This window comes from Mytilus californianus, unplaced genomic scaffold, assembly GCF_021869535.1.
Source record: "Mytilus californianus isolate M0D057914Y unplaced genomic scaffold, xbMytCali1.0.p SCAF_14, whole genome shotgun sequence".
Taxonomy (NCBI): Eukaryota; Metazoa; Mollusca; class Bivalvia; order Mytilida; family Mytilidae; genus Mytilus; species Mytilus californianus.
The window spans coordinates 36,827,494-36,845,023 of record NW_026262626.1 but is presented as its reverse complement, the minus strand read 5'-3'; the positions used below and the strand labels follow the sequence as shown (position 1 = coordinate 36,845,023).

Genomic DNA, 17,530 nt, shown 5'->3' with positions numbered 1-17,530 from the left:
AAATATGTTTTACGTTTGATTAAACACCATTTCTACTAAGATATGCATGTTAAGCTTATGGCAATCTCGAAACATTTTTGTTTTCGAAATGTGATTTTCCTTATATGTCACAAGTTAAAAATGAAGTCTATTAACTTGTCTTTTGTGCTTTTCTGTTGATTTGTTTTGTTTCATCTCGTTTTAGGTGATTGAAACACAATTTTTGTTAAACAGGGCTGACATTTAATCAAAATGTTTAACAAATAAATCTAAATTCATAAAATTAAGTTTGAAGCAATACAGATGTATGTATGCCTATTTGATTACTTTGCGGTGAATACAAAACTTGTCGTTTAATGGCCAGTGTAGCGAGTTATTTACAGTATTTACCAGATTATAAACTTTTGCTTCAAGTATATGTCTCCCTTTATGTAACTTTGATAGCTATATAGTATAATTCAAATATTGAAATGAAAATGACAATACTTTAATGTGTAAACAACGAAACATTCAAGGTCAATGAACCATGACTGAAGAAAGAGGATTAAATAATAGCCACCGAAAATGTGAAATGAGAAATACCAAATATAATACAAAGGCATACCGTATATAATCGTATTTTAATCATTGGATCATTCAAAACTGCCGTAAAGGCACACATGGACTTGGTAGCCTTACAAATGTTTCCTGTCAATGAACCATAATGATGGAGCAGAAGCATATAAACTCCAAGTAAAAACCACTAGAAAATGTAAATGTAACTGCATATCCAATATTATTCCCTTACCAATATTAGTTCATCTTAAATTGATGTAATAACAAGCATGAGTATATAATCTAAGCAATTATTTAGAGTCAATTGTCTATGTCTATGAAGTAGGGTCAAATAAGCTCTATTGAGTTGAGATGAACCTGAGTATATACAACTGCATACTATATATCCCCGACGTAGCGCTAGTGATTTAATTAAACTGACCTTATAGCAAGTAAATACATTATTGACGCAGCCGTCAGAAACAGATATAGAACGCCTTAATCTAAGAATCTCTATTTCGTTGATGCGAGAAAAATTAATATAGAATAGTCGTAGCGGCTGACACTTATTATTTTGCACTAATGCTAAGTAAATGTGTTTCACAGTTCATACAAAATATGCACGAACAATAAAGGTTCATGAATTCAATTTATATTATAATTCATTAACATATTTTTCCTAGCTGTACATATTATGTTAACAAGTAAATGGTATTTAATTCAATGATAAGTAGTAAGTCCCGTCTGAAGTTTACATTTCATTTTTGATAACGGTTTGTAGACTTGAGTTTCGCCTAATTCCTTTATAGTTGTACCAAAATTGAGCAAATGAACTTTCCCAAACATCACAAAATCCAAATCCTGAATCTGCGAACAAAGAAATATTTCACAAAAGAATAGAGCAGCAGAGCTTTTACAATATGATTGGACACACTTATGTAGAATAGTATAACGTGTACCAGTGTATACCCTACAGGCTTCATTATCAAAAGGAATAGTACAGATACCATTTTGATTGGTCGAACCACAAGGATTCGCGTATTTGTTTGCAGGTTATGATTTTTAAGTTTCACAGTTTGTTCAATTTACATTAGTTCTTACCTAAATCTCATGTAGATAGCCAGAATTTTCTTAACATTGTCAGTTGTAAGTTCATATGACTCATCAGGGTCACGTTGGGTTGCAACTCCCATTACATCGCATAACTTTGCAAGTTTGTCGCATCTAAATCAAAATCAGTAAAAAACTAAAGCAAGCATGAGTAAATTAACAAAATTGTTATAAAAAATCGGGTTTAGAATTATAATAAATAAATTGTGCAGATATAATTGAGATTTGAAACGGGGAATGGAACAAAGAGACAACAACCGGATCAAAGATCATCATAGATACCATGCATAGACAGTTGTCTTGTCTATGTTTTGGGACCGTTTGTTAGCTCTAAACATTGTTTTAATTGTGTTTTGCTAATGCTTCTCACTTACCAATTGTCTTTCTAATAATCGTAATCAAATGGCTCCTTAAAATATTTTTCCTCAATCCTTTAAAATTGAGTCGAACAAAGATTTCACAGCAAATAAATGTCATCCACCTGTTTTATTTGACGGTGAGGATAAATGATAGAAATCACGGACAATTTGAATGGCTACTCTCTGTAGAATCTAATACATTTGACAAAATATGTTTAACTTTAACTTCCAAGAAGTCCGGTTCACAAAACTGAGATAACCTTTCTGAAATTAATAATGGGTTTATCATATGAAAAATCAATACTAAAATTGCTCATAGGCCAACGTTTCACTTAGTCAGTTTTTTTCTGAGAAATAAATGTAATACCGCTAGAACAACATAATGCCAACAATGTTTACTGTGGATTCATTATTTTCGTGGTTACCAATTTCTTGATCCAGGAAAACTTACACTTTCGTGGATATTTACTTTCGTGGTTTTGTCAAATTCTGCAAACTAGCCATTAGAAAACTTCAATTAGTTGAACATTAAATTCATGGTTAACCTGTATCCATGTAAAAAGGTCAACAGAACAAGGAATTGAAAAGCTCGATCAAAACCCAAATTTCAAATTCAAAAAATTTCACGTTTTCCATCACTCAAACCTACCTTGGAAGAATGTCAAAATTCTCAGCAAGATTCACACGATTTCTTTTTAAGGCACCAAAAAGGTTTCGTGCCATAATTCTTGTTTTCAAAATTTGTTTTGTTTGATGGTCAATCAAATTGCCAGTTTTTTCCTCTATGTTAAATCCAAGGAATGTCATGCTATGTCCATCTGGGTTGAAGAACAGGTATGGATGAGGACTGAAAACAACAAATATTCTCTCAATCGCAATGTACAAATTTGTTTGTTTAGTATTTGTGTATAACCAGACGATTTGGAACCAAAGCTTCATTATTATCAGTATTATGCGCATTTAAAGAAAAGGCGTACTAAATATTGAATGATCGATTGCACGTTCAGAAAAGCATTCTGAATTCTCAACATAACTAGTGCCACCAGGGAAATAGGATTTGTTGACCGATATTGCCCCATTTTTGTGTGGGTCAGTGTTGCTCAGTCTCTGGTTTTCTATTCATTTTTAATGATTTGTTCGTCTATTTGGTTTTTTTTTGTCATGGCGATGTCGGTTTCTTTTCGACAAATGAGTTTTGGGTTTCCTCTTTGAGCCTTGTAATACCCTTATTTGTGTATTGCTTCCAGTTACTTTTTAAAACGCAACTTATGAAGTATGATACACAACAGAAAGCAATATGACTTTTTACTGACGTCCATGTCAATAGTCTAGGCTACTTTTAATAAAGCATGGAGTGCATACACAATCTGTTCATAGCATTGTTATGGGTTACACAATAATGCTCACAAACCTCGAATTTTCCAATTGACAAACTATCTATATATAATCGACATATAGTAAATACAGTATTTGTCATTTGACTTTTTTTAATGTATTAAGTGACTGTCTGAAAAGTTGAAAATAAACAGGGACATGTGTTGAAAGCACATAATGCCGCGCTCGTTTATTGTACATTTTCATGCACTAAACTTTGAAATCAGAGTGGAAACCGTAATAAGAATAAAAACGAAAAAAAGCAACATCTCAAAAGCTTTAAATGATCAAAAATGTTGGCATTTCATGTTTGTGCATACATCGATGTCGGTAGGTATATTCTCTATCAAATTTATTGGGGCTAATAAAATGCCCTGAACTAGTTTTGAATTGTAAACGTTTTCGGTAGTTGTCGTTTGTTGTTTGGTTCATAAGTGTTTCTCATTTCTGGTTTTTATATAGATTAGACCGATGGTTTCCCTGTTTAAATGGTTTAACACTAGTTATTGTTGGGGCTCTTTATAGCTTGCTGTTCGGTGTGAGCCAAGGCTCCGTGTTGAAGACAGTACTTTGACCTATAATGATTTACTTTTACAAATTGTGACATGGATCGAAGTTTGTCTCATTGGCACTCATGCCTCATCTTCTTATATCTGTTGAAATTGGTGAACTTATGCCCCATTCATCTCTTAAGAGACATTGACTGGCGAAATACTCATCTTGTGCAATAAAAATGAGTTGTATTAATATCTACCATTTCTATAAGCAGTTAATGTAAACAGTCCTTCATATTTCCCCTAATGTGACAACTACATCTCCCTAACCTAGGTTAGTAGGGTAAAAGTACAACACAAGAATAAACTATAAAAACCAATTGAAAAGAGCTTAACTCATCAAATCGATACAAAGCAGAAAAAACAACAAACCAAACACGGACCAGACATAGCAGAGTATTTATACCTCCACACGACAAAAAAGACACGAAGTACAAAATGAGTGTGTGCCCGCCGTTACTGACAGCTAGTTCAAAACCAATAATAACTAATTAAAAAAATCATGTATCTAAGACTAAAATATCAATCAGTTCACATCCATCATTCAATGGTTTTAGTGTTAATACGTCATCAACAGTTATCTAAGTGGTAAAATCATAAAAATACTGAACTCCGAGACAAATTCAAAACGGAAAGTCCCTAAAATCCTCGTGCAATGCCAAGATACGGGTATCGAAAAATTGTAGACATGTGAATGTGCATACATATTTATTTATATTTACATAGTGTTTTGTTGTAAAGTCAATTCATTGTGCGATCAAATTTTGAATAAAATCGGATGGTTAATATTATGGTTTAAAGTTAAAACCCATCGACTCTGAAAGTTTCACCTGATATTTGATGAAATTCAGAAAGACAGCATAGTGGAATAATAAACTTCGTTTGTTCAAAATACCGTTTGGAAGATATACACATTTTCTGTTTTAACAATTCTGAGCTTTATGTCATACTCAACTAATTGTGCACATGTATACCTTTTTTTAAACCATATTTATTTGTCGAAAGAGATATGTTCGTCTAAATGCCAAATACTTTCATTTTTTAAAATTTTATTACCTTGTTTCCCATGTACGTCTCATTGCATACAATTCTACAAAGTTTTCATCTTCAGCTGTGACATCTTCTTCCAGCATCTGTCTCTTAAAGGAATCAAGTGGTGTTTCTTCACTAATATTCAATGATCGTGTAGAAAAATCCTGTTAAAGCAATCAATCATGCTTTTTAAAATTTTATTATAGATAACACACTAGAACAGATGTTTTTACAGACTACATTGAACCAAAAAACGTCAAAAATCCATATAACTAGGTAATGGATAACAATTTAGAACATGCATTGCCTTTTCAATGCATACTGAAAAATAAAAGGTTATCATCAAAAAGTTATAAATATACAGACACACAGACAAAGAGAAAACCTTAGCATCTCCACGTCGTTGATAAGACAACTAACTAACCGTTGATCTAAGGATTGGATTTTATAAGATACGACATGAGCATGACATATCTCTGGGGAAAAAAACGCAACTGTACATCAGCAGTTAAAAAAAAACAGCCAACATAGTATTCTTTTGGACTTCTTAATGCGGCGTTTACACAGTGCCGATTATGGCTCCCGTTTGAGATCAGACACAAAAAGTTAAAAAGTCGGATAACTATCCTGAATAATATTGAATGTCCTATCCTTATCATAACGCAGTCATATGCATGCGTACCAGATTCCGACGGACCTTGAAATGTCCGGAGAGGTCGGCCAAGCAGACCGACAGTTAGGTGCGTCCCGTAACATTCGGGGAAACTCAGCCGATTTTGAAAATTCGGATTACAACCGTGACTATGTTGTGACAAATTTTGCTGTTTCGAATCAAAATCGAAATAATGTTCCGTGTTTTCTGGACGGTGTCCTGTTGAACGGGCATGATCTGGAGAAATTTGTCAATGCTGGGAATGTTTTTTTTCGGATTCAGTCAAGATTGCCTCCAGATCTTGTGGAATGCGAATCGTCTTTGCCAAAACCGTTCCGGAACAATCCCGTTATTAATATGAATTTCGGCAATGAAACCCACGTCAGAGTCCTAACAACTACAAAATACAATATGACTCAGTCCAGATAAAGTCATTTGCAATGCGGTATAGCAGACTGTGATAGGATTGCCTTCCGACAGTACCTGATCATCCCGAATATGGCAACCTTTTTCTTCCACCAGCGTCTGTTCACATTCTCATCACTGTCTGATCTCTTTCGGATCACATTGGGTAGAATCGGGACAGATTATGTCGTTTTTAACCATGCGATTTATACAAATCGGATTAAAACCGATTGAGAACGGGATAATCGAGACAAATTCGGCTGAAAATGGCTAAATTAGGAAGCTTTCTGAATAATGTATGTTTGTTGTCGTGATTAAATAATTATTTTTATAAATTTTAATTAAAGTTTGAATTTCTAGCTACTATTCACAGGATCTTGATCATACTTTTGACAAATTTTAATCGGGAATTGTCCTGTTAAGGACGGCTCTAAAAATCGTGCATGAGTGACCCCAGCTTAATATCACACTGACAGTTCTAACGTTATAGAATAGATTTGAACCAGAAACATAGAAAATGTATAAACACATGTATAAAGTTTGTAGGGGATTCACAAAAGAATATACAAAATATGTAAAATTCAATTCATTTAAAGTAGGTTTAACTGCGGTTACTTTATAAAATAGTTATCGAAGGTACCAGGCTTATAATTTAATACGCCAGACGCGCGTTCCGTCTACATAAGACTCATCAGTGACGATCAGATCAAAATAGTTATAATGCCAAACAAGTACAAAGTTGAAGAGCATTGAGGACCCAAAATTCCAAAACGTTGTGCCAAATACGGCTCAGGTAATCTATACCTGGGATAAGAAAATCCTTAGTATTTCGAAAAAACTCATACTTTTGTAAACAGGAAATTTATAAAAATGACCATATAATTAATATTCATGTCAACACCGAAGTGCTGACTACTGGGCTGGTGATAAAACACATAAAAAAAATAGTTTAAAATCTGATTTTGCATATGTATTTACATACTTGTAATATCTATACTTTTAATATTATATTTCAACAACAACTTGGATCACATAATTAAAGTCCTAGTGTTATTATAATGATAAATAACAAAAAAACTATCCAGAATATACAAAACAGACAAACAAGATCATGGTAAAAATCGAAGAGCCATGAGAAGTCAAAATCTCATAGAAAGATTACTGAGCAATTTGACCCCTACAAAGCATTTGGAATATACAAAACAGACAAACAAGATCATGGTAAAAATCGAAGAGCCATGAGAAGTCAAAAACTTCATAGAATGAATACTGAGCAATTTGACCCTTACAAAGCATTTGGATTGATCTCGGGTGATCAGGACATCTTTCTCAAATTATGCGATCGTTGCGTTCCTAAATAGTATTTACAAATTATGTGATGGATTTTTTTTAAGTCATGTCCAATTAAAACGGTCATCATTTAAGGCGTTCGTATATTTACCGCAATGATGACTTCTTTTTTCCACTAGTAAACATTTCCGAACCATGATGATGCTTAGTAAATGATACACATATATCCGAACAAAAACGATGTATTTTGCCCTTCTAAAACATATCAAAAACTCTTGAATGATAAACAAGATAAACTCATAATGTTTGTTTAGACTGAACTTAAAGCAGGCCTTAATTTGATAGTGAATTATTCAAATTGTATTCATAAGGTTTCTGAAAGTTATTTAAACAGAACAATTGGATAACCTTTCAATAGATGAAAGCAGGTAGCTTTAATGAATTTTCATTTTTTTCTTGATTACTTTTCTACCTTTGCCAGTGTAAAGCATAAAATAATATATTGACATTGATAAAGTTACAGGCTGTCTGCAATTAAAATTTAACAAAGCCTACTTACTCTAGACATCTGTATGAGAAACTTCAGTACAAACTGGGGAAATCCTGGCAAATCTTCTAATACAGCAGCACTACAGAAGTTTGATACTTCAAAATCTCGCAGTTGTTTGTCAAGGAATCCAACAAAATGTCGCAGTTCTGACCATGACGGATCTTTTACTCCACAATGACTGGAAAAATAGGGTAATTAATAGTTTATTTAATCTATTTTAAGTTACATATGTATTTTCTTCTTCTTCTTAGCAATAAAAAAGCCCTTGCAATATCTTTTATTTCACTATTATGAACAAAATTTGTTTAAAGAATTGAGCTACGCAGATTTGCTTCGTTACAATTCATGTTGACAACCTGTCATAATCATTAATTTAGTCATATCATCTAAAAAAAACAGGTTTCCGCTTGTGTTATTCATATAGCAATGTTCGATTTTTGTTTTTAGAATTGCAACTACCAATACAACACATTGTGTACGTTAAAAATCGGAGAACAATGATTTTACTGGTGTACTATTTGATAATGCATACCTTAGCAATGTTGTGAGGCAATGAGCTGCATCTCCTTCTGGTACCTTAGGATTTATATCAGTTAATCTACTGTTTGTGTCATGTCTTTTCAAGTACTGGTAAGGTCGTTGAAACAATGTACTTTGGAATTCAATCTGATCAAACAGTCGATCGCGTGAGGAATAATCTTTTGGTATTGCCGTTTTAGTAAGAATATTTAAAGATTCCTGAGGAGCTCTGCATAAAATGTCTGGTAAAACCTCTAAACAATGGTGTATACATGTAAATGTATCCTCCTACAAAACATATCCTTTTGAATATAACTTGATGCACATATACACAAACAAAATGGTGGCAGAATAAAATACACGATGAAATGTTTCAGATGAAATTAACAGAATCTTAGCCTGCTATTATACCTATGTTCGACTGGAAGCCCATTCAACCAGTTATAACATTTTCTGCCTCCGAATTCTCATACTTTTTTCCCTTATTGAAAAAACTTCCATCCAAAGCCCCTGCAAATGAGTTTAGCTTTCTTCAGTTTTACAATAGCTCCCAATTGCAATTCAAATTCGTATGGATATCGACATATATTACATGTACGATTTTATCTGATTTTTCAAATTGAGCACTTACTGCCCATAAAAGTACATAGTAAAAATTAATTAGTTTTACTGATATGCGGATATAAAATAGTTATTTTTTAAATGTGTGCTATAGTGTGAGATACATGTATGTCATCCTTAAAGATACCCCGAAAATAAATGAGATGAAAAAATGAAATAAGAGGTGCAAAAGTAGATTATATAATTGATAATCTGTGCATGTTTTACATAATTGTTTTTAAACTTTAAACCTGAGCACCAGTTCCCTTTGATAGTGGCGGCATAGATTCTATTATGTAGTAATCTATTGCATCTTTTCTCCAAACATTTCCTGAACTATGATGTAAACATCCTAGTATAATCAGATCGAAAAGGAAATCGTCCACACCTTCTTGTACCTGAAATAGTAAATGTTGTTTAGCCACAACTTGCAGAAGACATATCAATCTGTAACATTTTCGTTTAAGATCAATGTGGAGACAATCAGTTGTGGAGAATTATAAATGTTCAAATGCTACAAATATATGACAAATCACTAATTTTGTAAAATGAATACAATAATAATGAGTTTGTTTTTTTGTCTCATTACAAAACATAAAGGTTTGTTCATTTCATTTACTTGACAACAATTTATTGATTTAAATTCCGTAATCCTACGAAAATTAAGGAAATCTACAGTTAGATTTGATAATAAGCAAATATGGCTCTTTTTGCTTCGTTAAAACTTTAAATTATTATTTCATATAATTTTTTTATATTATCAATTGAAATCAACAGTATTTCAATGACCAGATGGAAAAATGTCTGTCCATGAAGATTTCTGTAATAGTGTTTTTTATGACGTCACAATTAGCACAAATTTTAATTTTCAACTAAATTCAAAGAATACAGCACGAATCGATTGTGATCCAAAAATATATAGGTCATGCATTGACAAAAATATCAAAACGGGCGTCTGGCGTACACAATTACAATCCTGGTATCTATGATGAGTCTTTTTGTAAGATACTATTTAAGCTGCGTCGGAAGAAAATAAAACTTATGAAAATGAATATTAATGTATCTGTTAACCGTTTTTGGATTGAAACAATTGATTGAAGCTTCCCAATTGCAAACTTTCCATTTCTAGGTAGCAACATTCCAGCAGCGACTTCTTGCGGAGTATATATCTTCACGATGATACGATATTCCTGGGTTTGTATTTCCTATCATGATTTCCTTTAGTTATTAAACAAACACTTCCAAGTGATGAAGTTGAAATCATCCCTATGGACATTATACGGACGTCATGATGAGTTGGTTGACTGTTATGGAATATCTGTTTCATAGGTGACGACAGATATGGTACAACTACAATTTCGTCCATTTTCCCGTAATGTAAGCTTTAGAATTAGACTTGTTACCGGGTTGGAACTTACTTGAGCAACAAGACGGGTGCCCAATGCGAAGAAGGATCTGCTTACCCTTCAGGAATATCTTAAATCACCCCGTGTTGTTGGTGGTATTCGCTTTACCAAGTCTTTATGGTTTTATGTTGTGTTTCGTGTACTGTTGTTCGACTGTTGTTTTTTTTGGCATTTCAGCAATGGCATTGTCAGTTTATTTTCGACTTGTGAGTTTCAATGTCTCTTTGGTTTCATTCGCCTCTCTTTTTGTTTTACCTTTTTCCATTTGAAACAATCTCTTTGTAAAGTCTGTAACTTTTTGAAAATTTGGGTGATATAGGAACCATACAAAACAAACCAAAATTTTTCTATTATTTATGTTTTTGAATGTTCCAAACACATTCAATGTCTTATACGTGTACCTGTAAACGTGAACTTTTCGATTTATATCCGATGCCACGAGTACGTTAAATAAAAACACAGCTGATTGCAATGTAAGTTTGTAAAATTCTTCTTCTGTATTTTCTAGGCCTCAATTTGATTGAAATTCATAATTATTTGTCAAATTTCATTAAAATATCTTGTGTTTTCATATTAAAGGTACGAATGTCCAGACATTTTAATTCGTTTTTTAAATATTTATTCAATTCCTAATTATTAATTCAATTCCTTCAACAACTATTTACTTCCTCAAAGATTTGTTCGTTTATCTATATTTTTTCTCCTTTCTTTTCAACAGTTTTATGAAATAATAACCTTTATGTTTAGGACCAAATAAGTGTCCTATCGAACTAAATCTCTAAAAACAATCGTATTATTATCATTGAAGTAGTTGTGGAAAATTACAACATTTAAATACATAAACAATCGTACAAACTGCGGCATGTGAAATGGATGTTATCTGATACGTACATGTATTGCTTAAAAAACAACGAAAAGCAACGACTTGTAATTCCGCCCTAAATCCTTAATTAACATGATTAAGGATACGTAGTCATATTAGTCCATGTAAATTTGCAAGTATGGAAAACTTATCATAAAAAGGTCTCCCAATTCAGTATTTAGAAAATGTCAATAACATTAAAAAAAAAATAACGAGATAACAGAAATAGATTCACATTGAAGAGACATTATTAAATCAAAAATAAATATATAATTGTTAAATGTAGGAAGTAACCCTGATTTAATACAAAGAAACGTAATCAACACAACGACTTTCTATAGATAATATTTTCAAATGTTTCGGTGGGTTGTTAAAACTACATTTGAGTATATCCCAAAAAAGCTGTAAATTTTTCAGTTCACTTGTAGAAATAAACAAATTTTGTAGATTCCTTTGAGAAATTATGATTTCTGTTTGAGCCTTGATTTCGATGAAAGATCATATAATATGTTGACTATTTTGCCGTTACCATTCAATACAACATAATACAGGAACAATTAGCTTATAACAGTTAACTAAAAAAATAATGTATATCATCATGTTTTGATTGAATAGAATATTTGCACTTAAAATTTTGTGATGTGCATTTAATCGAGATGGAATAAAAAAAAATACTAGAGGCTCTCAAGAGCCTGTGTCGCTCTTCTGTATTTACTGTTCTTTTTGGAAATCATGTAAAATAAGGTTAAAGTCATAATTAAAAGTAATGAATACTATATATTATTAGATATTAGATATTATTAGATACTATAATAATATTCAAGATAATAACCAAAAAATCTGCAAAAATTTCCTTAAAATTACTAATTCATGGGCCTTCCCAACTACAGGTTGTCTGGTTCGTCTGAAAATTTCAGGGCAGATAAATCTAATCTGCATTTTACCCCTATGTTCTATTTTTAGCCATGTCGGACATGTTGGTTGCATGCAGGGGCATCGGGCACATTTTTTAAAACTGTTAACCCGAGGATGTTTATGGCCAAGTTTAATTTAATTTGTCTAAGACGTTTAGGAGGAGAAGACTTTTGTAAACGATTACAAAAATTTATGAAAAAATGTTAAAAATTGAATATTAAGGGGTCGATTGACAGCTTTGGTCATGTTGACTTATTTGTAGATCTTACTTTGCAGAACATTACTGCTGTTTACAGTTTATTTCTATCTTGAATAATAATAATTCGAGATAGTTACCAAAAATAGCAAATTTTCCATGAAATTACCAATTCAGGGGCAGCAACCCAACAACGGGTTGTTTGATTCGTCTGAAAATTTAATGGCGGTTAGATATCAACCTGATAAGCATTTTTACTCTTGTCAGAATATTGCTCTAAATGCTTTCGTTTCAAAGATATAAGCCAAAAAGTGCATTTTACCCCCTATGTTCTATTTTGCCATGTCGGCTATCTGTGTTTGCAGGCGGGATCATCGGACACATTTTTCAAACTAGATTCATTATTGCTGGTTGTGGCAAAGTTTGGTTAAATTTTGCCCAGTAGTTTCAGAGAAGATTTTTGTAAAAGCTAACGACGACGGACGACGGACGACGCACGCCAAGTGATGAGAAAACCTCACTTGGCCCTTCGGGCCAGATGAGCTTAAAACGACGTCAACGACGTTAAACAACACATATATAACAAACAGACAGCTGAAGTAACATTAACAGGCGCTTACAAAAAAATCAGAAAACAAATATCAAAGTTCTCTCATTAACACATAATTCTCCAAATCATAAAAATAAATAAGCAATCCCTGATGAAGTACCTGAATTGGTACAGTCACATGGATATCTGACGATGTCATATTTATTTTCTGATATCCGTCTTTTCATCGGGATCATTAACAAAAATAACGTAGACGTACATATAACTTAAGGAGAGGAATGAATTTGATATAATAAATTAGCAATGATAAAAATTCATTAATATTATAATGTGGACTCATTTTATACCTGATACCTGGTACAATGCATACCGGCACTCTTGCACTACGTGGGTAAAGTTGAACCGCCAATTTAGTTGACGATATGTTTGTGCAAACTGATATAAAAACACGAAATCCTTTCTACACGAAAATTGGTACTAACGGAAACAGATTAATCCATATATCTCCCATTGACAGAACTAACGCTGCTGATCCCATCTTATGTCGATAGGATTACTTTAACGATTTCATAAACAATGTACAATGGCAGTATCGTATGCACTGTAGAAACGGTACAAAAATTAATCTTAACAAAAAAAGAAACAAAAGTCTTGCTTAAAACTATAAATTTACAAATTACTTTTACCCATATATTTACAAATAGCTTCAAATCATATATTTTAAAATTGCTTCAAGTTATATATTTATAAACTGCTTCAATTCAAATGTTTACAAATTGCTTCAAGCAATATAGTTACAAATTGCTTCAAACCATCTATTAACAAATTACTTCAAGTCATATATTTATTAATTAATGTGTATACATTAAAAAGAAAAACTATTAGGCTAATTTAATGGCAATGCGATATCTTTTCCAATTTTTCATGCCCAACAGACAGTGAATTATGAAATTTCCTTAATCGGGATTGATACCAAAATACCATTAGCATTTCTTTTGCAAATAGCAGTTAATTAAAAAGGAATACAAACCTCGTGAGATATGTCAAAATGGAAAATTCTTGGTACAATTATTTCCGGTGGAAGGGTTACGTCCAGAAGAACATTCATGACCTCGTCAGTATTTAGTTTCTTTTCGTGCAGAGGAATTGTAAGACTTGTTGACTCCGACAGAATCATCTTTTGAAGATCCTCAGTCATTCTTTTTTTAAATAGAGTTTTGCCTACACCTGCTCTCCACGATTTCACTACTCTGATTGTGCTTCTAAAATGTTTAATTATATTTATTACAATTGGTTCTCTACATATATGTATCTTATTTCAAAACAATATCAGAAAGAGGTGCAAAAAAATTGGTCAATGAATTGTAGAATATAATGACATAGGGATTACAGATATTCATACAAGCAATTAAAGTCGTAAACCTCTATAATGTTTATAGCTACAATTTTATGTATACACAGATATATATAAAACGTATAGATACTGGTTAATGATCTTCCTTAAGAGGGTGCTGGATCGTACGAGTAACGATACATGTACACAAAAAATAAATTACATAAACGTCTACAAGTGTACCAGACATCAACAATGTTAAAAAAATGAAACATTAAATGTTATTATCTATAAATATTTCGGATAACAGATGTCCTTCATCAGTATGATTATGATGTAAAATGAATCATATCAATCTATTCTAATTTTACTATAACAATCTTGAAATTTACACAATTAAAACCAAACATAACAACGCTTGTACGATTTTAAAATTTCAAAATTGACGTAGGTTACATGTAGGTGTGAACGACAGAGACTGCATTGTAAACTACTAACACAAATAGTAATGTGCAATACGATCAGTTACATTTCTTAAATGTCAGCAGTATGATAATGATTAAAAAAAAAGAAAAAAATAATTTTGAAACAGGTTAAAAAAATAAACGTGGTTGCGTACCTATACATTCCAAATGAATAGCCACCTGCGATTGAAAATGGTACACTTCTAGCATTTTAGAGTTGACATAGTTAAAGAAATAGCAACAGAGACTGTGTAGTAATATAAAATATAACACAAATGAAAAGACAAGTATAAGATGTTCCCATGGTATAGAATTTCAAGAAGGTTTGACTTTTTTGTCTTGTAAAAAGCTACAGCAATTTCATACATGACCATAATGTGTATTATAAGTATCTGTTAACCAGAAATCAAATAAGCATACATGTCAAACAGTATTACAAAATTCTATCTATTTGCCTACAGGAAGCTATAATTCAAATTGCATAAACATTTGTTGCGTTATTATACAGCGAATGTGAAGAAAATATTTCAATTCTGGCCTTTTGTGTCAGTAAATTTCGGTATTTGATAAACATCCAGGTGATTAGCGATAGATGTTTGCACGCATTTCACAGTATATCATCCTCTTGTGAAGCTAGTTTAAATATTTATACGAGGGATCATTAGTAAATGAATTTCAGTCTTAAATGGCAATTTTTATCTTTACATCATATGAAAAGTGTGAAATTTGAAACATTATGTTTTGTTGGGCGTTAAGTTATATTTTTCATATTTTTATTGTTATTTACTCTGTTCAGACATTTTGCCTGCATTGAATCCGGTACTGTTCAGTAGCTTGTCAGTATGTTGTTGTTCGAAACAGGTTAAATAAACTATAGCAAAGTCTGGACATGGACTACTTTAATTCGCGGCAAGCGAATGGTCTGAACAGGACTGGACTTTTTCGCAATGTAAAAGTTTGAAAAGTATCACAAGACAGCACGGCACTTATTTTTCAGTCTTTTTAGATAAAAACTACCGTGTCAGTCGAAATTTGTTTAACAAGTTGGTAGAAGGGAAATGTTCGGACGGACAGACAGACAGACAGATGAAAGCAGTATACCATAACCTTCAGAATTTGGTATAACAATTCAAATTTCCCCTTTAAAATACTAAAAAACGATAGGTACAACAAAGTATATGGTAATTACAAAATAATTCATTTGTGCCAATTATTTTAAATATATAAGATATAAGAAGATGAAGTATGAGTGCCAATGAGACAACTCTCAATCTAAGTCACAATTTATAAAAGTAAACCATTATAGGTCAAAGTATGGTCTTCAACACGGAGCCTTGGCTCACAAAGAACAGCAAGCTATAAAGGGCCCCAAAAAAATTACTAGTGTAAAACCATTCAAACGGGAAAACCAAAAGTCTAATCTACTAAGTACATAAAAAACGAGAAACGAGAAACACTTATGAACCACATCAACAAACGACAACTACTGAACATCAGATTCCTGACTTAGGACAGGTGCAAACAATTGCAGCGGGTTTTAACGTTTTAATGGTACCAAACATTCACCCTTATCTGAAACAATAGTGTAACATCAGAACATAAAAAGACCCACTATAAAATATCAATTGAAATGGCTTAACTCAATCAAAAGACGTTGTAACACAAATGAACATACACAGAACGAATAAATTTGATCTAGGATACAATGTAAATACAAAATCAATAATAATAAGGGATGAATAACAAAAGCAAAAGTATTATACCGCTGTCAAATGTTAAACAATTTCAAAACATCAACCTTGAAAAAAAATTCAGCCATTTGCAATAATTTTATACACAGGTAAATGAAAATAATTTTGTTGTTAGGTATACTTCCTCTGTTTGTATAACCTTTCGTTTAGGAACAACAAGAACATTCTTGCATAGCAATAAAACTATTCTAAAACTTAGTACATGCATGTGGGGTGAATATCAACAAAATGAATAAAACTATAAAATTGGTGCTCGATAAAACCTCGTGTTCTTCATGTACAGGTGCCAGAAGTGTGATGTATATACAGTATAAAAGGAGAAACGAAATAATTTTGATGTTCATAGTACGAAGAAGTGAAAATTTAATGTAATTCCAAACACTTATCAAAGCTGGTATATATGCATTTAGCAATACATATTAGGTAAATGATATAAAGGGAGCAATGAAAATCCATAAATCGATTTAAATGTTTAAGTTTAACTAAGTTTGAACGTAATACGTTTGGAAATGTGCTGCATATTTCAAGATCATAACCAACTATACAAAAATTTAAACAATGCTGATCTGAATATTACAAAAATATTTTACAAAAACAATATTTGTCTTGGAGTAGAGTTTTTCAAATTGTTTTAACATTTTATGTAATTTTACAGGAAATTACCGATTCAACAAAATGTAATGGCAGCACAAGAGAGCAAACTGTAGATATTATGACGGAAAAAACACCAACAGGAAGCGGCATCAATTTAAAGGATATAAACTAATTGCTCATTGCAAACCTTGCTTGAAAGTGATGACGCAAGCAGTGATTCTTCTGCAGAAGATTCGTCAATTGCGCTTCAACAGAAGTCAAATAAAAAAAATAAAATCCATAATACCAAACACTCTTTGGAATAACATTATCTATGCAATTATGTGTTGTCTTTGTTTCCATTATATTTGAACTTTGATGTATGTGAGTAAGTGTTCACATTGACGTCAATTCTCTTGTGAACGAAGTTGTTTGCCATGAGTTGACCTTTTTAACTTCATCTGGCAATTTTAAGTTTACTTTTATGTTGCAGATGGTTTCTAAAATTGCTGCGTCTGACAA

General features: G+C 32.1%; 1 protein-coding gene across 10 annotated transcripts in view; it reads right to left on the bottom strand.

The window, feature by feature from the left end:
* The window catches only part of LOC127724635 (E3 ubiquitin-protein ligase rnf213-alpha-like), a 1,011,139-nt gene that overhangs the window by 92,160 nt on the left and 901,449 nt on the right, over positions 1–17,530 (bottom strand). For all 10 annotated transcript variants that reach the window (XM_052231639.1, XM_052231642.1, XM_052231640.1 and 7 more), the window contains 7 exons: positions 13,918–14,149; positions 9,210–9,356; positions 8,372–8,646; positions 7,849–8,017; positions 4,967–5,106; positions 2,632–2,829; positions 1,615–1,737 (listed from right to left, as the gene is read on the bottom strand). In XM_052231639.1, the coding sequence (XP_052087599.1) occupies positions 1,615–1,737; positions 2,632–2,829; positions 4,967–5,106; positions 7,849–8,017; positions 8,372–8,646; positions 9,210–9,356; positions 13,918–14,149 (1,284 nt within the window). The remainder of the gene's footprint in view (positions 1–1,614; positions 1,738–2,631; positions 2,830–4,966; positions 5,107–7,848; positions 8,018–8,371; positions 8,647–9,209; positions 9,357–13,917; positions 14,150–17,530) is intronic.